The following is a 23,271-nucleotide window of genomic DNA, read 5'->3' on the forward strand; positions in this document are numbered from 1 at the left end:
AATTAAGTGTTTACATGGTCGGTTTTCATCAGTTTAAAGCGGAATTAACTTTTATTCGGAATTAAACAGGAATTAAAACTCCCATGTAAACTGTGTCTCCAGATGCTCTGCTGCAGGTTTAGTGGTGCAACAGTGAAAACAGTCCCCCTCAAACAGCGTCCTGTTACACCACGTTCCCCACGCTGCTCAAGCTGTTGAAACACACAGATTCAGTTTTCAGAATAAACTGGTTTGAACTGGCATCCTTTTCAAACCTACATGTCCTTTCTCCTCCTAACCTGATGAAGCACGGCTCTTTTGGAGGCGCTGCAGCCCCGTTGCTCGGAGAAATGAATGGATTTTCAGATTCCAAACAGGAGGAGGCTGAAACAGATGCTCTGATTTTCCTTTGTTTAGTTGGAGCATGAAGCAGAAAGTGTCTCATCATTCAGCTTGCTGGCAGTAAATCAGGCTGAAAACAGTTAACGTGCTTAACATTATAACCTACACCTGCATTATTTTATTTCTTCTGCTTGGGCTGGAGAAGCCACCGTGATCCACCTCATCCTGAGTCAACCAAAGCGGAGTCGACCTCGGAGTCGTTTCATGCTTCACTCCGCAGCCAGAAGACAGATGTCTGCTGGTTTTAGTGGGTTTTCTGACCAGTGGACCATTTACCTCTGAGCTGCTGTCTTTTCACTCTCCGCCTCCTCTTCTGCAACCACAGGAGGTCCAGTAAAGCCCACTGGAGGGCTCTATTTACAAAGTGTGTGTGTAAGTGTGTGTGTAAGCCCCTCTCAGTTCCCTGCTGTCCTCTTGGAACTCACATCTCCCCATACACTCCAAACCCTTCCCCCTATCTATTTGGTAGCCCCACACGCATGCCTGAACACTTTCCCAGTCAATGATGTGGGCAAACTGGGAGGGGTGAACTGGTCAGCGAGTCCAAAGTTTCATTAGCAGATTGATAGAAAGAAGAAAACGGATCATTTGTTGCCATTTTTCACAGATTTCACCTGAAACAAGCAAATAATCAGCAGCCGAGCCCCAACATGTTTAGTCCAGAAGAGGATGATGAAGATTTATCCTCACTGGTGCACAGAATATCAAACCAAAGGACTGTTGTGTGAAGTTTCTAGCTTCATGTGTTTATATTTAAAGAAACATGCCAACCTCTCATCACCGTATGCACAGAAAAAGTATTGTTAAAAAATTATACCATTAAAATTATTCAAAGGTTGTGTGTTTAAGAGAAGACAAGAGAGACATTTACTGTTTTTATATTCAGTGTCAGCTGTTGCAAAGCCGGTAATACGTGCAATAAATATTTATACTGGAAAAAAATCGTGAGAGAATTGTGATCTCAGTTCTAACCAAAAAATCGTGATTCTCATTTCATCCAGAGTCGTGCAGCCCTACCGTCAGGGCACGATGGGAAACATGAATACAAGCAGAATACCGTCTCTTCCAACGCCGTCAGGTAGGGCTGGGCGATTAATCGATTTAAGCGATTAATTCGAATTTGCTGTTTATGAAGATTTATTTTTATGAAAATCAGGATTTTTTTTTTGCCCCGCCAGCACCTTTTGGGCTTCCGTACCTTATAGTGACGTCAGCACGCTCCCGCTGGTTTCCACAGAAACGCATAAACACAACATGGCAGCTAGAAACGTACAAGAAGTGCCCCCTCTGCGTTTCCATTACATTTTGTTGCAAAATAAAAACGATATTTGTACGTTTCGACAATCAACAGTTGTAATTTGCGGGTGTTTCCGTTGAACAATGTTCACCACATTAGCATCATGTTTCGTAATTGCGGTAATGCAAAGTGGGCACGTAGCATTATTTTATGCTTTTCTACTTGCTGCGGAGAATTTGCTTCGTATTTTCAAAGCTTTTCTCCCTCATTTTCTTTCCTAAAACACTGAAATTCGCTGTTGTTTATTCCACACCGCGCCATCTTTACCGGGAATTAACTGGTCACGACCCCCACGTCACGTCTGCGGACACGTAAACGCAAAACAAGTGTTTAAATTACACTTTTGAATTATAGTTCTGTATTGACATGTTTGAAAAATCACCTCTTGAGATCGTAAAAACTATTACAGCAGCAGTTTTTATGGCAATATTTACTTTTTGCAAAGTTTCTATGTGTGATGGAAATGCAGGGTTTTCAGTGTGGGAGGGGGGATTGTCACATGCCACAGCGGTCTGAACCCAGATGCAGCTGACAGGCTCGTCTTTTTGCCAAAAATGTGTAAATTAAACAAAAAACAGCAAGAATGTAATAATACATGTATGTTAGAAATATAGCTTTAATAATATTCTGGGATTTTTTAAACATAGTATTTTGTATCAAAGAGGTCAATTTTCTTGAAACACATGTTAAGTGTAAAGAAACATTCATTTTTATTCCCTCATTGCCAATGTGGGAAATTGTTTTGGTTATTTAATGTCAAAATACTCTAAAAGGAATCACTATTTTTCTTCCAAGAGGAGGTACTTTTATTTATTATTAGTTTTTGTTTTTTTTTTTAAAAATAAGTTACACAAGTGAGACCTATTCTTAAATGTATGATCAAAAGTTAAAAACTGTCACAGTGAAAACATGTTGTTACTTATCATGTTTACAGCGCCGGCATCTCTTTTTACAATCTTGTTTAACAGCTTGTTTAGGTGCACTTTAAATTCAGGTAAACTCCTACGCTGACTGCAATAAAAGCATTTTTGAAAAAGAATAATTTTTGACGTTTGTAATTTTTTTTTTTTTTTTACAGTGAGGGGAAAAAATAGATTAAATTCAGAAATCGGATTTGGTTTTAAAAAAATCAGAGATTTTATTTTTCGGCCATATCGCCCAACCCTAGCGTCAGGGCACAATGGGAAACATGAATACAAGCAGATTTCTGCTGAAACCTGCAAGGTCTTCCCTGAAAGAGACGTTGTCTGGATGGGAGCAGATGTTTCAGCATTGATGGAGCTTCCCAGATGTGGAAGCTGCCCACGCCATCGGCACTAATGCAACCCCATCCCATCAGAGATGCAGGCTGATAACAAGCTGGATGCTCCCTCTCCTCTTTAGTCTGCAGGACACGTGGGTGTGAGCATTAAATCTGCTCTGCAGGATGGATTCTTTTCACCTTTCCGCCATAAATCTGAGCTACGATTGAGATCCACTGTGTTTGCTTTTTGAGGAGGGATTCTTCATCATCATCTTAATCATCATCATCATCATCCAGACAATTAGCAGAGCTTGCACCAGTAAAGCTCCTCATTTCATCATGTGTTGACCTTTGTGTGCAGGTCTCTCTTCATCCCTCCTCCTCCTATTCTGCAGGACTGTGTTCATGCTGTGCTGCCCTGCTGCTGTCCTCAGGCAGTGCTCGACCTGCGTGACCCCTGCTGACACTCCTCTTATTTCTGCTGCATGTTTCCACCTCTCCGTCTTCTGTTTTGCTGAGGTCATGTTGGAATAAAGGGTCGTAGTTCAGAGTTTTTCCTGGGTTTTCTGCTGGAAATTCTTTCTTTTCCTCTCCTCTTAACCTTTTTCCACACATGAACGTCAGACATGATAAGGAGGAAGTCTAGAAACTTTTGGCCGGTCTGCACGTACCGTTGCTCCGGTGAGTCGTGTGGAAATCTCGCTGGCAACGTCCCACCTGCCGATGGTTATGATGATCCCAGCTGCCAACATCTGTGGAACATTTTATGATTTCAGTGTGTTTGAAAACGGCTCTTGTCTCTCTTTCTGTCCACAGTGAAGGAAAAGCCAACATGCAGACTTGCTGCTTTGTTTTCCAGCAGCATCACAGGAAGTTTAGAAGTGAGTTTACTCAATGCTGACTGAAAAAGAAGTGTGTATACTCCATAATATACCTGCGTATACCCTGGACCTCACCACTGGAGATCATTGACCACCCATCTCCTCGTTCCTCCTCTCACCATTCAGCTGCGTTACGTGGAGAATATCTGGCTGAAACTGGATGGATTGTCGTCCTGCTAGATCTGGATTTTACAATGATAACAGAAGACGTATTAAACCTCCTCCGTAATGCTCTGATATTTCTCATTTTCCTTTCCCAGAAAGCCTTTTTTGGCCTGACACTTTTTACCTCCTCACCAGAGTCTTGGGCCTGCTCGGTCTCCCGCCAGGCTTTCCAGCATCGTGCTGCAGCCAACATCAGCTTTTTTACCTACATACAGATTGATGCTTCCTTTCCTGTTGTGCTAAATAAGGATCTGGCAGATTAATCTGTCCAAGTCTCCATCTGGTCAGCATCAACCTGTCTGCTCAGGAGGCTGGTTCTGCCGTGTCCCTGGCCAGAGACAGGTCTGGGAAGGACTCGTCGCCTGTCCTCCAGCTGGCTCCTCTGGGGAGCTGATTCTGTTTCCTGTCATGAAATCCAGGCTGGACAGCAGACTGGTTGGCATTCACGTTCCATCAACCACAGATGTTCTCTCCGGCTCCCCGAACGGGTTTATCTATCTCATGCAGTATTGATGGAGGTTTTCTTTAGTCCAGCTGATCTGGTTCATGTTCATTTATTTAGATAAAATCCATTTGATAGCAGCTTAGCTGTGAGCTAGCTACAAAACAAAGGGCATTGTGGGTAAACACAACCAAAACATTGCACATGTGGGACATTGACTGTTTAAAAAGAAATGGACGGAGCCGCCGTGACGTCATCTGTAGGTTTCTGAAGAGCTGAATTGAAGCTCGGTGGGCGGTTCCTACCATCACCATCTTGGCAGGGGCATGCGTGTCGTCTCACCCGTAAAATACAAATATGGGCAAAGAGGTGGAGCTGAGAGGGGGGCTGTGAGGGTCATGGTGGATGATGGACATCGAGTGAACTCCGAGCTGCATGTAGCTAAGAGCTAACCCAGCTAATCAGCTAACGGAGGTAAGCGAGCTAAAGCTAAGTCACGTTGTCAACCGGCTTAAAACCGCGGTCGTTCTACGTTCTTCTTACTTGTGTGGAAGTTAGATTTGATCCAAGGTCAACTTCTGCACCGGGTAAACAATGATATCTGTTGCAGTAACATAGCGACTCTATCAACAACAGCAGTCAGCTTGGACGGTTTATAATTAGCAACTTGTGACATGCCTTCCCATGTAAAGAAGTATCTCTACAGAGATGAGCCAATATAAGCAGAGGTCTTCTGAAGGGAGGCCTCCCTTGTCCCACACTGAAGCTGTGTTAGTCTCTGCAACAAATGTCCCTTTTGCCATCGATTGCTGTGTCCTCTCTGTACCATCAAAGTAGTATAAAATATTCCACAACACTCGAAGCGGGAGATCGGGTACCTGTCAATCAAAAGGACACACCCCTAAATATGGCAAATTTCAAGATTAAATGACTTTTAATCGGGCGAGTTAGAAAAAAAATTAACCCCCCCCCCCCCCCCCACAGTTGTCATGAAGGTAAACCTGACCTATTAAACCTATTATTTCTGCTGTAAACATGTTTATTTCTCCTGTAAACATGTTTATTTCTACTGTGAAGTTGGTCTTTTTAACATGGGAGTCTATGGGGATTTGCTCTGTTTTGCAGCCCCTAGTGGATGAAGGGGGAACTGCAGTTTTATACCACATAGACTTTTAACCGCAGGAGGTTGCTGCTTGATGTGGGATGATGGGTGGATGAGGATGGGTTAAATGGAAGAACTCTGTAAAAGTCCTGATAGAAATTTGAGCAACCCAAGACCTGATCGGATCCAGTTGTCCTGCATTACCAACAGATGAACCAGTTTTCTTCTTCACCGGTTGGTTGTTTTATCTTCTCTTTCAGTGGTTCTTGATGCAGCGCCGCCTCTGGCAGAGAGTGGAACATGTTATTCAAAAGGTCAGGTTCCTTTCAGTGTGAACGCAGTCTTTGTCCAGAAGAACGTCTGATCCGCCCAACTGAACCGAGTCCCCAAACATCGCGAGCCTAGCCGACTGTCCTGGCAGCAACACACCCTCAAACTGGACCAAATGAGAATCTGTGTTGTCATAAAGAAGAACCCGGCCCTGAAGAAACTTCTGGTGCAGATGATGGCGGTGGCGCGAGTCTGTTGTGCAAACAGCCTAGAGCTTATATTTACTCCAACTGCAGGCCTATTTCTTCATTTCTTTGTGTTGGACACAAGTGTATTTTCTTTTCTCTTTATCCCTTTTAACCCTTAAAATTTGAACTTTTTTGTTCTTTTTTAATTCGCCTGCTTATGATTCTTCAGTGTGTTTCATCCTTTTGTCCTTTCCAGCAGTTCATTTCCACAGCTAATGATGGGAGTGTATCCATTAGAAACACTAATTTCCAGGGTTCCCTTCTCTTCCTCTTGTAGTTTTACAGACACACACTACTGTGTATTTCTATGCTATTCTACAGTCATTTAGCAGAGCTAAATGACTGTAGAATACTTATATGTAAGTCGCGTTATCCAAAGTGACTTACATATAAGTGAGAAGCACGAAATCAAACATTAGAGGACATCATAGGAAGGTACAAGAGGGAGGAGGAAGTGGACTGTCCAGTTGGACGCAGATCCTTCCATGAAGTGCTACAATCTTATTTCTTTTGTTTGTTTTTTTTTGTTGTTGTTTACTCCCTGTTATAATACAAAGATTTAATACCATGAAGCTTGTTGCAAAGAACTGGGCTAAGTTCTCCAACTTTCCAATAAATACAGCTAAACTAAGTGTTGAAGTTCTCCTTGAAGAGCTGAGTCTTCAGCTTGTTCTTAAAAGTAGACAGGGACTCTGCAGAGCGGACAGAGTTTGGGAGATCATTCCACCATCGTGGCACAACAGAGGAAAAGAGTCTGAGGACATCACGCAGCAATGCATTGTGGGAATTCCTGCTTGTGAAGTGACAGAATGTGAGGAGCGAGCAGGCTCCGCCTGCAGCAGCAGGTGATTGATCATCCAGCTGCAGATGTTCTTTGTTCTGATCGGTTTCGTTCTCCTGCAGCTCGCCTGTTCATGCTTCTCTGCCAACATCTAAACACTGCAGATTAATAACGTAGATCTGTGGCGTGTGACTCCAGAACCGGTCCTCGTCCGACCCATGCAGAGGCGGGTCGGTCCTTTCTGCAGACTCGCCTGTCAGGCGTTCCTGTCGTCCTGTCCTCACCTCGGCTCTCTCCGCCGCTCATTCTGACCAGCCGGGTGGAAAAAATCGCTTGCTTGTGTCTCCCGCCGTCTGTCGAGGGCTTTATGCTTTGCCAGTGCTGTTGCCTAGCAACTGCAGCAGAAGCCAATGTGGGCTGCCTCTCCCTCTCTGTGTGTGTGTGTGTGTGTGTGTGTGTGTGTGTGTGTGTGTGTGTGTGTGTGTGTTTGTCGCCGCTCTGCTGCCATGGATGCCCGTCTCAGAGGAGTTCTGCGAAGCGTCATGGCGTCCCGCACCGGAACTGAGGATAATCCGTCTGTAGCTCAGTCGCTCTGTAGGAGGAAGGAGCTTCTGTCTGGATCGTCTCACCTGAATCAGCTGAATCAGCTGCGTTTCACTGACATGATGAAGGATCTTTAGGAGAATCTGAGGAACCAGCTCGCAGCACATTTAGGATTCTGGTCTGACTTCTTCTGAAGTTTGGTGGGTCGGGTTCCCTCCATCTTCTGAAACCCAGAAACAGAAATGGGCTTCGGTCTGCTGTGCTCCTCCAGCACCGGTTAGACCCGTAACTCTGTAAACGGCTGAAGTTCTGAAAGGTCAGCAGCTGTCGGACCGGGTTTGACAGCTGTAAGTCGGAAACCAGCGTCTCTGAGACCATGCTAACATGTTAGCCTTTTTCCTTTCTAAAGCAACCTGCAGATGGGTCCTAAATCTGCTGAGATGTCAGAACCGACCCACTGACACAAACCAGAACCAGATTCCCAACACGTTACCAAAGTGGATTTTATCAGACCAGACTGATGTTGTAAATCGGTCGCATGGACGTGTTTCTGATCCGCGGCTGCTAAAAGTCACCAGGAGAGAAGCTGGTGGAACATCATCCTGAATCTTTATGTCTAGAAATCTCGTTTCTATCTCAGTTTTAAATGACATTCATAACCTGAAATAATATCGAAGTTGTTGTTTTTGAAGTTTTCTATAAAAGTATTTGATGAAGAAGATTTTCTGTTTTCTGATGTAAAGATTAAAATTCAAACTATTTTCTGAGTAATTTGTGAAAATAAGTGATAAAGTTTCGTCTGAATGATCCGTCAGTCAGAACTCCTCTCTGCTCATCAGCTGATTGATCACTAATCGTTACAGTTCTGATCAGCTGATCAGCGAAGGTTTACTGGTGGTGGTGATGATGATGATGATGATGATGATCATCCCAGTGTTCCCATCTCACAGACCTTACTGGAAAGCAGGCAGACGTGTCAGAGTGCAGACTGGTACTGGGAAAGTTTCTTCCTGCTTCGGAGGCTCCAGTTTGGAGACCAGTGTCAACAATCAGCTCGTAGTGGTTGTCAGGGCAACGTGTCTTGGTTGTCAGGGCAACGTGTCTCTGCATGTATTGACAAGTCCTGACAAGAGTCAGGCTGCCTCTTCCTCCATCATGCTGCCTCCTCCTCCTCCTTCCTAATGCCTCCTCCTCTTTCCTCATGCTGCCTCCTCCTCCTCCTCCTCCCTCAAAGCCTCCTCTTTCCTCAAAGCCTCCTCCTCTTTCCTCATACTGCCTCCTCCTCCTCCTTCTCCCCCTTCCTCATGCCTCCATATCCTCTCATGCCTCCTTCTCCTCCCTCATATCTCCTCCATCATGCTGCCTCCTCCCTCATTCCTCCTTCTCCCTCTTCCCGCCTCCTCCTCTCTCATGTTTCCTCCTCCATCATGCCCCCTCTTCCTCCCTCTTCCTCCTCCTCCCTCCTCCTCCATCATGCCTCCTCCTCCCTCCTCCTTCATGTCTCCTACTCCCTCCTCCTCCTCCATCATGCTGCCTCCTCCTCCCTCCTCCTCCTCCTCCTCCTCCTTCTTCCGCAGCAGCCTGTCGGGATCCTGCCGGCTCGTAGAGTTGTGTTTCTGACTGCAGTTTTCTTCTTGGTGTTGTTTCAGGCCAGAAGACATGTCTCCACCTCCATGGTGTGTTCCCGTATGTCTACGTCCCGTACGACGGCTACGGACAGCAGCCAGAGCGCCACCTGCGGCAGGTGGCGTTCAGCATCGACAGAGCCCTCAACGTTGCCATGGGAAACCCCGCATCCAACACGCAGCATGTGTTCAAAGTGGTGCTGGTCTCTGGGATGTAAGTTACACTTTCCAGTCACCAAACTGGCAGGACGGAGGTTCAGACGTGCTGACTGAGATCTCTGGTGGTGGTTTTGTCTTCCAGGCCTTTCTACGGTTACCATGCCAACGAGAAGCACTTTATGAAGATCTACCTGTACAATCCTCACATGGTGAAAAGGTGAGACGGGTTAATGAGAGCAGGACTGGACTTTCTGAAGGCTGTTGGCTCACTAAACGGAATCAATCGCTGCATGTTTACTTGTAGGGATTGATTGTGTGTGTGTGTGTGTGTGTGTGTGTGTGTGTGTGTGTGTGTGTGTGTGTGTGTGTGTGTGTGAGCACTATGCGAGTTATTCTCAAGAGAGATCAGTTATCGTTGGAGGAGAAAAAAATGGGAAGAAGATGGAAGACAGGGACAGAAAAAAAGAAAATCCAAAAGAAGCTTCCAGATTCACACACTGTAGTCCCAAAAGCTTTAATGTATCCCTGCTCCAACACGACAGTTGGTCATTGTGTAGACCATCATAGGCTGCTGGATCAGTTGAGTCTGGTGTGGTAGCTTGGAAGCAGTAAAACCAGCAGGAGTTAGCGGCAGCTTAGCACCGAGATGAGTTGCTCTGCTGTAGTTCCATCAAACAGCGTTTATCTGCGTGGAAGGACTGTGTCCAGAGTCAGGGCGGTTGTTTTTATTTGGCACGTAGTTATCACCCTGCAGAGGTCGTCCAGGTAGACACTACCAGGTGGGCAGGGCTCTGTTTTGGACAACAGGCCTGTTCAGTCTGACATGGAGGTCTGCGATAACACCTGGAAGGTTTTAACATATTTCTTTGTGTCTTGCAGAGTGTGTGAGCTGCTGCAAAGCGGCGCAGTGATGAATAAGAGTTATCAGCCCCATGAGGGTCATATTCCCTACCTGCTGCAGCTCTTCATAGACTACAACCTGTACGGCATGAACATGGTCAACCTGGGAGCTGTGAAGTTCCGCAGGAGAAGCAGCAAAGGTAAGACGGGAACGGTTGCTCTGTACATCCGTTAGAAGGAATGATCTGAAGCAGCCTCTGGCTGAACATACTTCATAGTCCAGTAGTGTCCATCATGTTCAAGATTCTTCTCTGGACAGTCAACCAGAAACACTTCGGTTGACTGGTGCTGCAGCAATCCGCTCAGCTGTACTGTGACGCTTTCATATTCGATGGAACCAGCGGCTAACAGCTAATGTCAGGGTGGGACGAGAGGGAGGTCATCAACCCCCACTCTCCTTAACAGATCAGCTAAAATGAATGACAAAAACATGATTAAAAAATGGGTTTGAAAGCAGCGCACGTTGTCCTTCTGGTGCGACTTCTGTGAACAGTACCAGCAATCTCTTGCAATGGAGTTTTTCCACTGTAGGCTAACTAACAGATTAGCATCTCTGATGTTTTATACTGCAGAGATGCTAACAAACGATAAGCATCTCTGCTGTTTATTACTGCAGAGATACTAACAAACAGATTAGCATATCTGATGTTTATTTCAGCAGCGATGCTAACTAACAGATTAGCATATCTGATATTTATTACAGCAGCGATGCTAACTAACAGATTAGCATATCTGATGTTTATCACAGCAGCGATGCTAACTAACAGATTAGCATCTCTGATATTTATTACAGCAGAGATGCTAACTAACAGATTGGCATATCTGATGTTTATTACAGCAGAGATGCTAACTAACAGATTAGCATATCTGATGTTTATTACAGCAGAGATGCTAACTAACAGATTAGCATCTCTGACATTTATTACAGCAGAGATGCTAACTAACAGATTAGCATCTCTGCTGTTTATGACCGCCTTATGCTGGGAGCGCCGCCACCTGTGTATTTATAAATAAGTCATTGGAAGCTACGAGATGCTTTCATTTGGACTTCATGATAGACTTCAGTAAAATACGTGTTTATGAAAGCAATAATTTATTTTTGCCAATAAAAAGCCTAATATAATTAAATACTATTCATTTAAGGTGTTAGTTTTACACAGTTTACTACTACCAGGCTGTACTTTTACTTTCCATGTCTGTTACCTGCAGTTGAGGTTTATCTGTGACCTGCCAAGGGCAACAGGCGTAAATTAGCTGATATGCTAACTGCACATTTTGTATTTTTTAATAGATAAATACTTCATTCTTAATAAATTAATATAAATAAAAAGAAAGAAACAAGCAAAAAGTGCAAAATATTTCATTTTCTGCCCAACCAGTTTATCCTGATATGGATGCAGACTTACAAACCCAACCCCTTCTCCAGCTGGTTTCCTGCTCTGGTTCATCTCCTTACCTCAAACTGGTGCAGGACCTTCATGTTTGAGGATAGAAATAATTCAGGACAGGAAATTCCTCACCTCAGTTCTTCTACAGAAGCCTCACGCTTGACTGTCCTCCAACAGAAGCAGGTTCCATGCTGGATCCACCTCTCCTGATGCAATCAGTGGAAAGGAGATTTTAACGCTCCACAACAAAGAAACCCAAATACCCCGATAATGGTTCCACCTGTTCACCTTTTCTTCTCCAGCTTGAAAGCCGGCGGTTAATCTGGGATCAGACGGCAGAAAGACGAGAGGCTGCTTCCAGCTGAAGATGAATGGAGCCGTTAATGCGTTTTTACGTCCATCACACAGCTTCAACTCCCACTGAAAGTTTCTAAAACAGCAGAACTAATTATCCTGTCTCCTGAGACACAACCAAGATGTTTTCTTTTTCTTTTAATGTTGTCTTCTTCGTTTTTCTGTTCTTCTTTGTATTCTTTACAATCTTCCTCTTTATAGTCTAAACCTTAGTTTTCCCGTCATTCATATTCTCTTTTTCACATTCTTCCTCCTCATAACAACCGTATGACTCGTCTTTGTGCTTTTATTTTGACGGGAGAGGATTCTGGTTCTCTGTTCTGTAAAATGGTTTAAAACTGATAAAACTTTGGAACATGTTTGGTGGGAAGGTGGCGAGTCGGTCATCATGATCAAAGACGGTCAGAGTTCTCACTTTTCTTTTGATTCTTCCTTTAAAGCTACAGTAGGTAATGTTGCTCAGAGACATGTTCCTCTGGGTGAAGTGGTTGCTCGTCCTGATAGTAGTCTATACATTCTGTAATCATGAACAATAAGAAATATAGTTAGACCCCTCAGTTTACTGTAAATCTGTAAAAACTCTGACCAATCCAAAAGTTCCAACCACAGACTGTGTATAAAAAGATGGCTGGAGCCTCCGTGACGTCACCCGTAGGTTTCTGAAGAGCTGAATTGAAGCTCGGTGGGCGGTTCCTACCATCCCCATCTTGGCAGGGGCATGCGTGTCGTCTCTCCCGGAAAATACAAATATGGTCAAAGAGGTGGAGCTTAGAGGGGGGCTGTGAGCGTCATGGTGGATGATTGACATCTAGCGAACTCCGAGCTTTCTGTATCTAAGAGCTAACAGAGCTAACCTGGAGATAACAGGAGCTAACCAGCTAACTGAGGTAAGCGGGCTAAAGCTAAGTCGCGTTGTTAACCGCTAAAAAACCGCAGTTGTTCTACGTTCTTCTGACTTAAAGCGGGAGATCGGGTACCGGTCAATCAAAAGGACACGCCCCTAAATATGCTGAACTTCGAGATTAAATTACTTTTAAACGGGCGAGTTAGAAAAAAATTCACTCCCCCCACAGTTGTCATGAAGGTAAACCTGACCTATTAAACCTAAAATGGATTTTTGTACCAGGCTGTAGACATGTTTATTCCTGCTGTAAACATGTTTATTTCTGCTGTAAACATGTTTATTTCTGCTGTAAACATGTTTATTCCTGCTGTGAAGTTGGTCTTTTTAACATGGGAGTCTACTAGTTTTGCAGACCCTAGTGGATGAAGGGGGAACTGCAGTTTTTTGCACTTCCGCATAGGCTTCACCTTTAACTGCCGGAGGCTTCGTCCATCTTTCATATACAGTCTATGGTTTGAACCCAAATAGAGTTGTTCTTTTCTTATATTTCGTAGCTTCTTCTCCCGGCTCCCCTCCTCCCCCTCCAGCAGCACATACCTGATAGCCACACCCTGCATATAAACAGCGTGTTAGGATGAAAATACAAAGTAGTGAAGAAGAAACTCTGAAGGCAAACATGGCTGAGAAAATGCAGGAAGGATTTTCCGACCCGGCTCGGTTTTATTTCCCTCCTCCCGCTAAACAGCCGAGAAAGAGAAAATCGTTGGTGGAAAAAGCTGTGAGTAAAAAAGCCTCGGATCACGCAAGGAGCAGAACCAGAGGGTGAGGAGCCAAGGCATGGCGGCGTTTTCACATCCTGCTAGCTCCCCAACATCACCTACCCCGGCTTTAATTGCATAATCCTGGATGAGGGAAACCTTCACCTGAGTTTAAAGATGGAAAAGCTTTGTCTCCGTGATTTTTCCTCCTCGGAGAAACTCTTATCCATGTTTGTCTTTTCCAGAAGAAGCAACAGAGCCAGACAGACAAACGTCCAGCTGTCGTCTCAGCATCAGTCCCTGGAAGAGCCCCATGATCAACGACAACACCCAGGGGGGCGCGTTTGTCCGCTGGGACGAGTTTGCTTTGCCCAGGTGAGTCTACCTACTGCAGGTGTTGAACAACAGCCGGACCTGTCAGTAAAACTTCATTCATCCTTGCTGTTTGCAGCTCCTTGGTCCTGGATGAGGTGGCGAGGCAGAGCACGTGTGAGCTGGAGGTTGACGCCGTCGCCGTGGACATCCTCAACCGCCTCGACATTGAAAGTAAGACCCCTCAGGAGGCCATGCCCCCCAGCTCTCCACAGCGCCGGTCTCTTTGCCTGCATGGTGTGTGTTTCCAGCAGTTTGGCTCGGATGACTGATGGAGCTGCTGTTCAGGCTGCCTCCCTCTGAGAACCGAAACACCTAAAATCCATTATCAGACCCGGACGTGAACCCGTGACCTCACAGCTCCTGTCGCAGGGGGCGGAGTGAGCTCGGAGCTCACGCATTAACAGATGGAGCTCCCAGAACAGATGCAGCTGCTGCTTCAGAGCCAGGATCATGTTCCTGTAGGAGGAACGCTGCCATTGGCTCCTCAGCAAGCCACGTTATCGATCCGACGTGTAAATCACTTAAAACTGGATGTTTTCAGTCTGAGTGCTTCCCAGCACCGCCATGAGCTCCAAGGGTTCACATCAGACTGAACTCTCAGGGATGGAGAGGAAACTAAAAACATTTTCACTGATGGTGATGAGTAGGGTGGTACGACCAAAACCTCATATCTCGATATCACTCATTTTACATCCCCATAATGATATAAAACTGTGTTATGTTGGGTCAGTCATCAGTTATGTATCAGATGTTGCTAGGCAGCAGCAGCAGGGATCTCCTTCCATCTGGGGGAACTATGGCCGTATGACGTTCCACAGGTAAATACCTGCTGCAGCGTTTGGTCTGGAGTTTATTATGAGCTTTCTCCTCCACTTGACGCTGCTTTTGCTGCTTTTGCTGCTTTTACTGGTTGACTCTATTCTTTATTCTGTATTCTTTATCCTGATTCCTGCGCAGGTGATAAAATGAGTGAGTTGTGTCGGAGTCCGTTGTTGGGACTGGGAGCTAGTCTGTTGTTGGTTCCACGTCAGTCTTTTTATATCCAAACCGCATCCAGACAGAAATTTCCCTCTTTTAGGAACAAGCTCATCAGTTTTGGTTGGCTGCTCATCTTTTAGGCTACGTTCACACTACAGGCTGAGGTGACTTCAATCCGGTGTTTGAGCCCCGATGCGATATGGAACCGATCTTTTCTTAACAGTCTGAACGACACAGATCTGATATTTTCTGATGCGACCCAGGCCGTTTGGATATGTGGTCCTAAATCCGATATGTTTCTGCTCTTTTTGCCATGCGACTTCAGTCTGAATGGTCAGGTCGCATTAATCCGACACGCGACAAACGTCATTATTCTGCGTTTGTTGTTTATGAAATCTTTATCGGTAAATGCGCTCATATCACTCTCCCACCAATCCTCCGTACCCAAACGTTTCTCTCTACAGTTGTTGCTGCTGCAGCTCCACAAAGACCAAAACTTTTACTTTCCTCTTCTGTAAACGTCTCCTTAAAACGAACCCATCCACAATGTTGTGGCTACGGTTGGACAAAATGTTTAAAATACCAAATGCTCTGCTGCCATCAATATTTACTTCTGCAAACACAAAGACGTCAGACGCACGCTCACTGCACGCCGCCATGTCTTCTACAGGACGCTTCTGGTGCGCATGATGTTCATACAGGAGATCACATACAAGTCACATTTGATCGGGAATGTGAACGGATTTTCAAATAATTCGGATTTCACAAAAACATCTGATATGAGCAGCAAGCCCTGCAGTGTGAACATAGCCCTGCTCTGAAACATGTCTGCTACCGTCTTCCTCCAGAGGAATGATGATGATGATGATGGAGCAGTGAGCTGAGGTTCTTGTTTGTTTCCAGACCAGATCGGCAGGAACCCGGGTCTGCAGGCAATCTGGGAGGACGAGAAGCAGAGGAGGAGAGAGAAGAACCAGACCTCTCAGATAGAAACGCCCGAGTCACAAGGTGAGAACAGATCAATGGAAGTGATTGTTCTTTGATCAGGAAGCTGTCACAGCCGAGCGTCAGGATGTTTCCTCCATCGGGTTTAACTGTTAAGTTTCCAGGAGTCAAGTCATCATCATCATGTCTTTTATGTTGATGTCAAGCTGCAAACAAGACGACTGCAGAGTTTTCCTCGCACATGAGACGTTACCGTGGAAACGGGGATGATAAATGATGACAGACACATCTGCTGCAGCGCTCTGATGTTGTTTGCTTCCAGATTCTTCGAAAGATTCTGGTTTTATACTGAAAGTATCTCTGGTTTACAAATATCTGAAATATTTAACCCTTAAAACTCCAAACCACATTTTCAGCCACCATCCTGCATCCTACCTGACCTGTTAGCTCTCTCCAGCCAGCAGAAGACCATGTTATGACGAATATTTTGTCTCTTTCTCTCTTTTAATCTTCTGGTTTCTTTGCGGAATCAGTGACGTTGCGTGTTCAGAACATTCAGTTCCTCATGAAGTGAAACGTCACGTCACGTTGCGTCCCGGATGTAAACATTGTATAGTGTCGGATTCTCAGCCTCGGGACGCCACTGGGCAGCAGCGGCTCTAGACATACACATGATAGATGTCACTGTGTCTTCAAACACGTCCGGGACGCCGAGTTTTAAGGTTAGAAAGTTCCGTAATGCGTCTTTAACCTTTTAGATTTAAAAGTAGGCTTTAAGCCCAATCGACATCCAGACATCATGTTTTCACCTCAGTAATCAGATTGTGAGGTAAAATAATATGAAATGAATATAATTTTCCTTCAGCTGTTTTCTTTTTTGCTATTTTCAGTTATTTATTCCACTATTTACCTGCTGTCCTCACCAAACCAGCTCCAGCTCAGCTGCTTTTCAGCACCACCGTGCATCAAAACGTCGTCTTGGCTTCACTCCAGACAGAAACAACCTTTATTTTTTCTGCTGTTCTGATCTTTGGCTGCTCCTGATTGGACATTACCGTCAGTTTAAGCTCTCTGATTGGTGGAAAGTTTGACAGGAAGTGTCTTCATCATCATGTCCAGGTGAAAATAGAGGTCTCTTAGCAACATAGTGGTGAAGATGTGATAAATAATGGTATTATCGTGGATCATTGTGGATTTACCATGCAGAGTCTCTGAATAAACACTATGTTGTGGCTGGATTGTAAACCTCCTGGACGGGATAAAATTAGCTGGAAATCGTTGGTAGATCTCCTGAAGGGCGATCTACTGCGCCAGAGAAACGTGCTGATATAAGTGATTTGTCTGATGTGTTCCAGATCGAGGTTTTGTCACTTCAACGGAGAGCGAGAAAGTGTTTCTGAAGAGGCTGAAGGAGATTCTGAAGGAGAAGGACTTTGATGTGTAAGTTTCTTCTTGCAACACACTCGTCCAGACATGTGCGGATATGTCGGAGGGGATGATAGCTCAGATCAACACGTTTCAGCGTATGCCGTGGTATTATGACTACGCTCTGAAATATTCTTTTATCAATGGAAAAAAAACAACTCTTTTTGGTTGAACGATGCCTTCGCTGTCCAGCCCCCTCATCCATCTTCACTACTTACACACCACATGGGGAGCATCTACACACTCTTACCACACCTCCGCATAACTCCAGGTACACCTGACGTGCACACTCTCCCAGTGATTAATAAGTCTCTTCATTCTTCATTATGCAAAAAAATGTAATTGTATTTATTCTGCGACTTTTCAACTAAAAAGCCAGCACATCCCTGCACTCGTCTCACTTCTTTGTGGAGATGACTGAATGGCTGAATGACTCAATAGAGGAACCTCGGAGCCACAACAGTCAGAGGTTTCTCACATCTTCATCCATTTGTTTTGAAGTTATGAAGAAGTTGTGGTGAACTTACCTGAAACTCAGCGTCTAGGTTAGATCTCCAGTCTCGGGACAGAGGAAAGCGTCTGGGTTAGACCTCCGGCCTCGGGACAGAGGGAAGCGTCTGGGTTAGGCCTCCGGCCTCGGGACAGAGAGAAGCGTCTGGGTTAGACCTCCGGCCTCGGGACAGAGGGAAGCGTCTGGGTTAGGCCTCCGGCCTCGGGACAGAGGGAAGCGTCTGGGTTAGCTCTCCGGCCTCGGGACAGAGGGAAGCGTCTGGGTAAGGCCTCTGGCCTCGGGACAGAGGGAAGCATCTGCGTTAGACCTCCGGCCTCGGGACAGAGGGAAACGTCTGCGTTAGACCTCGGGACAGAGGGAAGCGTCTGGGTTAGATCTCCGGCCTCGGGACAGAGGGAAGCGTCTGGGTTAGACCTCGGGACAGAGGGAAGCGTCTGGGTTAGACCTCCGGCCTCGGGACAGAGGGAAGCGTCTGCGTTAGACCTCGGGACAGAGGGAAGCGTCTGGGTTAGACCTCCGGCCTCGGGACAGAGAGAAGCGTCTGGGTTAGACCTCCGGCCTCGGGACAGAGGGAAGCGTCTGGGTAAGGCCTCCGGCCTCGGGACAGAGGGAAGCGTCTGGGTTAGACCTCCGGCCTTGGGACAGAGGGAAGCGTCTGGGTTAGACCTCCGGCCTCAGGACAGAGAGAAGCGTCTGGGTTAGACCTCCGGCCTTGGGACAGAGAGAAGCGTCTGGGTTAGACCTCCGGCCTCGGGACAGAGGGAAGCGTCTGGGTTAGACCTCCGGCCTTGGGACAGAGAGAAGCGTCTGGGTTAGACCTCCGGCCTCGGGACAGAGGGAAGCGTCTGGGTTAGACCTCCGGCCTCGGGACAGAGAGAAGCGTCTGGGTTAGACCTCCGGCCTCGGGACAGAGAGAAGCGTCTGGGTTAGACCTCCGGCCTCGGGACAGAGGGAAGCGTCTGGGTTAGACCTCCGGCCTCGGGACAGAGAGAAGCGTCTGGGTTAGACCTCCGGCCTTGGGACAGAGAGAAGCGTCTGGGTTAGACCTCCGGCCTCGGGACAGAGGGAAGCGTCTGGGTTAGGCCTCTGGCCTCGGGACAGAGGGAAGCGTCTGGGTTAGGCCTCTGGCCTCGGGACAGAGGGAAGCGTCTGGGTTAGACCTCCGGCCTTGGGACAGAGGGAAGCGTCTGGGTTAGGCCTCTGGCCTCGGGACAGAGGGAAGCGTCTGGGTTAGGCCTACGGTCTCGGGACAGAGGGAAGCGTCTGGGTTAGGCCTACGGTCTCGGGACAGAGGGAAGCGTCTGGGTTAGGCCTACGGTCTCGGGACAGAGGGAAGCGTCTGGGTTAGGCCTCCGGCCTCGGGACAGAGGGAAGCGTCTGGGTTAGACCTCCGGCCTTGGGACAGAGGGAAGCGTCTGGGTTAGGCCTCCGGCCTCGGGACAGAGGGAAGCGTCTGGGTTAGGCCTCTGGCCTCGGGACAGAGGGAAGCGTCGGTGTTAGACCTCCGGCCTCGGGACAGAGGGAAGCGTCTGGGTTAGACCTCCGGCCTCGGGACAGAGGGAAGCGTCTGGGTTAGACCTCCGGCCTCGGGACAGAAGGAAGCGTCTGGGTTAGACCTGCGGCCTCGGGACAGAAGGAAGCGTCTGGGTTAGACCTGCGGCCTCGGGACAGAAGGAAGCGTCTGGGTTAGATCTGCGGCCTCGGGACAGAAAGAAGCGTCTGGGTTAGACCTCCGGCCTCGGGACAGAGGGAAGCGTCTGGGTTAGACCTCCGGCCTCGGGACAGAGGGAAGCGTCTGGGTTAGACCTCCGGCCTCGGGACAGAGGGAAGCGTCTGGGTTAGACCTCCGGCCTCGGGACAGAAGGAAGCGTCTGGAAAGGAAGGTTGTAGAAAGTGAAGTGACAGCAGATGTAGTGGAGAAAAAAGGGGGTGAAATGATGTTGAGGTCACACCCCACCCAACCCCTCCCCTCCTCGATGTACAGCCTGAAAGTATTTCCTGTTATAAAGTACAGTTGACCCAGCAGCGTGTGAGCTGCTGCGCCTCATCCAGATGTTTTCCATTCACTGAGATCAGATATCAAGCAGCAGCAGAGGAGGAGGGGAGATGGATCACACACAGCTCTCTGTGTCAACACTCACTTCCCATCTGCTGTTGTCTCTCTTCAGGAAACAAGTTTCTTGAAAATTTCTCATTTCCTTTCACTTTGAACTTTTCCAATTTTATCACTCTCATTATATTTATTTCTTTGCTTTACATCCTAAAGATCCGTGAAGATCAAACAGATTTTGGAAACAGCAATGCTAACATGTAGCATAGCAGCAGTGCTAACATGTAGCATAGCAGCAGTGCTAACATGTAGCATAGCAGCAATGCTAACATGTAGCATAGCAGCAGTGCTAACATGTAGCATAGCAGCAATGCTAACATGTAGCATAGCAGCAGTGCTAACATGTAGCATAGCAGCAATGCTAACATGTAGCATAGCAGCAGTGCTAACATGTAGCATAGCAGCAGTGCTAACATGTAGCATAGCAGCAATGCTAACATGTAGCATAGCAGCAGTGCTAACATGTAGCATAGCAGCAGTGCTAACATGTAGCATAGCAGCAGTGCTAACATGTAGCATAGCAGCAATGCTAACATGTAGCATAGCAGCAGTGCTAACATGTAGCATAGCAGCAATGCTAACATATAGCATAGCAGCAATGCTAACATGCAGCATAGCAGCAGTGCTAACATGTAGCATAGCAGCAATGCTAACATATAGCATAGCAACATGACGGGGAGAAACTCAGCTAAAAGACTCAACCAAACCAAACTCAGTTCAAACCCCAAGCAGGAAACATGAGAACATCAGAGTCCACTTAGTGCTTCTGATCATTTCTCCACATAAACACGACGTCATGGAAGCAGAGACTCTGCTGGTTACAGAGACGTCTGTCTCGTTATGGTGGGATAGAAACTCTGGAAGCTCGCAGCCACAATCATTTGTACAACTCTGCCTTTGAAACAAATCATGAAGGGCTTGCTGGTTTCCATGGAGATGAAGGTCCTGCTGTGAAGAGGACTCTTCCTTTCCTGCTGCTGATCCTCCCTTCCCGTCTCCTCAGCCTGCACATCGCCTCCTCCAGTCTCTCCACACAGCAGTGGTGGTGGGGAAGGGGGCGGGGCTTCCTGGTGAAACATGTTAATTGCTGCAGTAATTCCCTGAAGTGTGCTGCGCTCCCTCCCTCGTCGGCTGGAAAGTCGTTAACTAACAGACTAATTAGGCACGCCGGCTCTCTGGAGACAAATCTGACTTCCTGAAGGAGCAGGAAGATCAGGAAACTCCCAGATTTCATCATCACTGACGGCTTCTTTTTTACGGAGTTTATCCTTCAGCAGCGTAAAACTGTTCCAGGACCAGCCTTCCCGCTCCGTGCGGCACGGAAGCTGGTCTCACCAGCTGGTCTGGTGGACGTTTGGTCCGTCTGGTGGACGTTTGGTCCGTCTGGTGGACGTTTGGTCTGCCTGGTGGACGTTTGGTCCGTCTGGTGGATGTTTGGTCCGCCTGGTGGACGTTTGGTCCGCCTGGTGGACGTTTGGTCCGCCTGGTGGACGTTTGGTCCGTCTGGTGGACGTTTGGTCCGCCTGGTGGACGTTTGGTCTGCCTGGTGGACGTTTGGTCCGTCTGGTGGACGTTTGGTCCGTCTGGTGGACGTTTGGTCTGCCTGGTGGACGTTTGGTTCCCCTGGTGGACGTTTGGTCCGTCTGGTGGACGTTTGGTCCGTCTGGTGGACGTTTGGTCTGCCTGGTGGACGTTTGGTCCGTCTGGTGGACGTTTGGTCTGCCTGGTGGATGTTTGGTCTGCCTGGTGGACGTTTGGTCCGTCTGGTGGACGTTTGGTCCGTCTGGTGGATGTTTGGTCTGCCTGGTGGACGTTTGGTCCGTCTGGTGGACGTTTGGTCCGTCTGGTGGACGTTTGGTCCGTCTGGTGGACGTTTGGTCCGTCTGGTGGACGTTTGGTCCGCCTGGTGGACGTTTGGTCCGTCTGGTGGACGTTTGGTCCGTCTGGTGGACGTTTGGTCCGTCTGGTGGACGTTTGGTCCGCCTGGTGGACGTTTGGTCCGCCTGGTGGACGTTTGGTCCGTCTGGTGGACGTTTGGTCCGTCTGGTGGATGTTTGGTCTGCCTGGTGGACGTTTGGTCTGCCTGGTGGATGTTTGGTCTGCCTGGTGGACGTTTGGTCCGTCTGGTGGACGTTTGGTCCGTCTGGTGGATGTTTGGTCTGCCTGGTGGACGTTTGGTCCGTCTGGTGGACGTTTGGTCCGTCTGGTGGACGTTTGGTCCGTCTGGTGGACGTTTGGTCCGCCTGGTGGACGTTTGGTCCGTCTGGTGGACGTTTGGTCCGTCTGGTGGACGTTTGGTCCGCCTGGTGGACGTTTGGTCCGCCTGGTGGACGTTTGGTCCGTCTGGTGGACGTTTGGTCCGTCTGGTGGATGTTTGGTCTGCCTGGTGGACGTTTGGTCCGCCTGGTGGACGTTTGGTCCGCCTGGTGGACGTTTGGTCCGTCTGGTGGACGTTTGGTCCGTCTGGTGGATGTTTGGTCCGTCTGGTGGACGTTTGGTCCGTCTGGTGGACGTTTGGTCAGTCTGGTGGACGTTTGGTCCGTCTGGTGGACGTTTGGTCAGTCTGGTGGACGTTTGGTCAGTCTGGTGGATGTTTGGTCTGCCTGGTGGACGTTTGGTCCGTCTGGTGGACGTTTGGTCCGTCTGGTGGATGTTTGGTCCGTCTGGTGGACGTTTGGTCCGTCTGGTGGACGTTTGGTCCGTCTGGTGGATGTTTGGTCCGTCTGGTGGACGTTTGGTCCGTCTGGTGGACGTTTGGTCCGTCTGGTGGATGTTTGGTCCGTCTGGTGGACGTTTGGTCCGTCTGGTGGATGTTTGGTCCGTCTGGTGGACGTTTGGTCAGTCTGGTGGACGTTTGGTCCGTCTGGTGGACGTTTGGTCCGTCTGGTGGACGTTTGGTCAGTCTGGTGGACGTTTGGTCCGTCTGGTGGACGTTTGGTCCGTCTGGTGGATGTTTGGTCAGTCTGGTGGACGTTTGGTCCGTCTGGTGGATGTTTGGTCTGCCGTTTGGTCCGTCTGGTGGACGTTTGGTCCGTCTGGTGGACGTTTGGTCCGTCTGGTGGATGTTTGGTCCGTCTGGTGGATGTTTGGTCTGCCTGGTGGACGTTTGGTCCTTCTAGTGGATGTTTGCCTGAATTCGGCACAGTGGTGGTCTCATTCTGAGTCTCTCTCTGTTCAGGACGCAGGAGTTGTCTGTGGACGATTTCCCCGGTGCGCTGACTCTCCACGCTGACCCCCTGACCCCAGACGGGCCGCCATGCACCCCTGCTAACGCTGTGGAGGTGCACCGGGACTCCCAGCCAGGTCAGTATTTCTCCACTCTGTGTTGTTTTATGTGTGTCTGTTAAAACGGATCCATCTCAGCGTGGTTTGCTTCACCTCACCATGTTGTCCTACGGAGACAAGATGAGCTCATGGCTCAGAGAAAAACCCGAACTGTTGGTCCAGCGAGGAGGCAGTGATGAGAATCATCTGTAAAACACAGAGAAACATCTTGTTGTTTTTACTTTGACATCAGAATAAGCAGCTGATACAAGATTCTAGAAG

The 23,271-nt window shown here is 47.7% G+C and overlaps 1 protein-coding gene across 2 annotated transcripts in view; it reads left to right on the forward strand.

Moving 5' to 3' along the window:
• The window catches only part of rev3l (REV3 like, DNA directed polymerase zeta catalytic subunit), a 68,317-nt gene that overhangs the window by 12,035 nt on the left and 33,011 nt on the right, over window positions 1-23,271 (forward strand). For both annotated transcript variants that reach the window (XM_079255306.1, XM_079255307.1), the window contains exons 2-9: window positions 9,003-9,192; window positions 9,280-9,354; window positions 10,017-10,177; window positions 13,627-13,756; window positions 13,833-13,927; window positions 15,638-15,742; window positions 17,035-17,119; window positions 22,904-23,028. In XM_079255306.1, coding sequence (XP_079111432.1) covers window positions 9,003-9,192; window positions 9,280-9,354; window positions 10,017-10,177; window positions 13,627-13,756; window positions 13,833-13,927; window positions 15,638-15,742; window positions 17,035-17,119; window positions 22,904-23,028 — 966 coding nt within the window. The remainder of the gene's footprint in view (window positions 1-9,002; window positions 9,193-9,279; window positions 9,355-10,016; window positions 10,178-13,626; window positions 13,757-13,832; window positions 13,928-15,637; window positions 15,743-17,034; window positions 17,120-22,903; window positions 23,029-23,271) is intronic.

The sequence above is a fragment of the Telmatherina bonti genome (genome assembly GCF_933228915.1).
Source record: "Telmatherina bonti genome assembly, chromosome: 16".
Lineage (NCBI taxonomy): Eukaryota > Metazoa > Chordata > Actinopteri > Atheriniformes > Telmatherinidae > Telmatherina > Telmatherina bonti.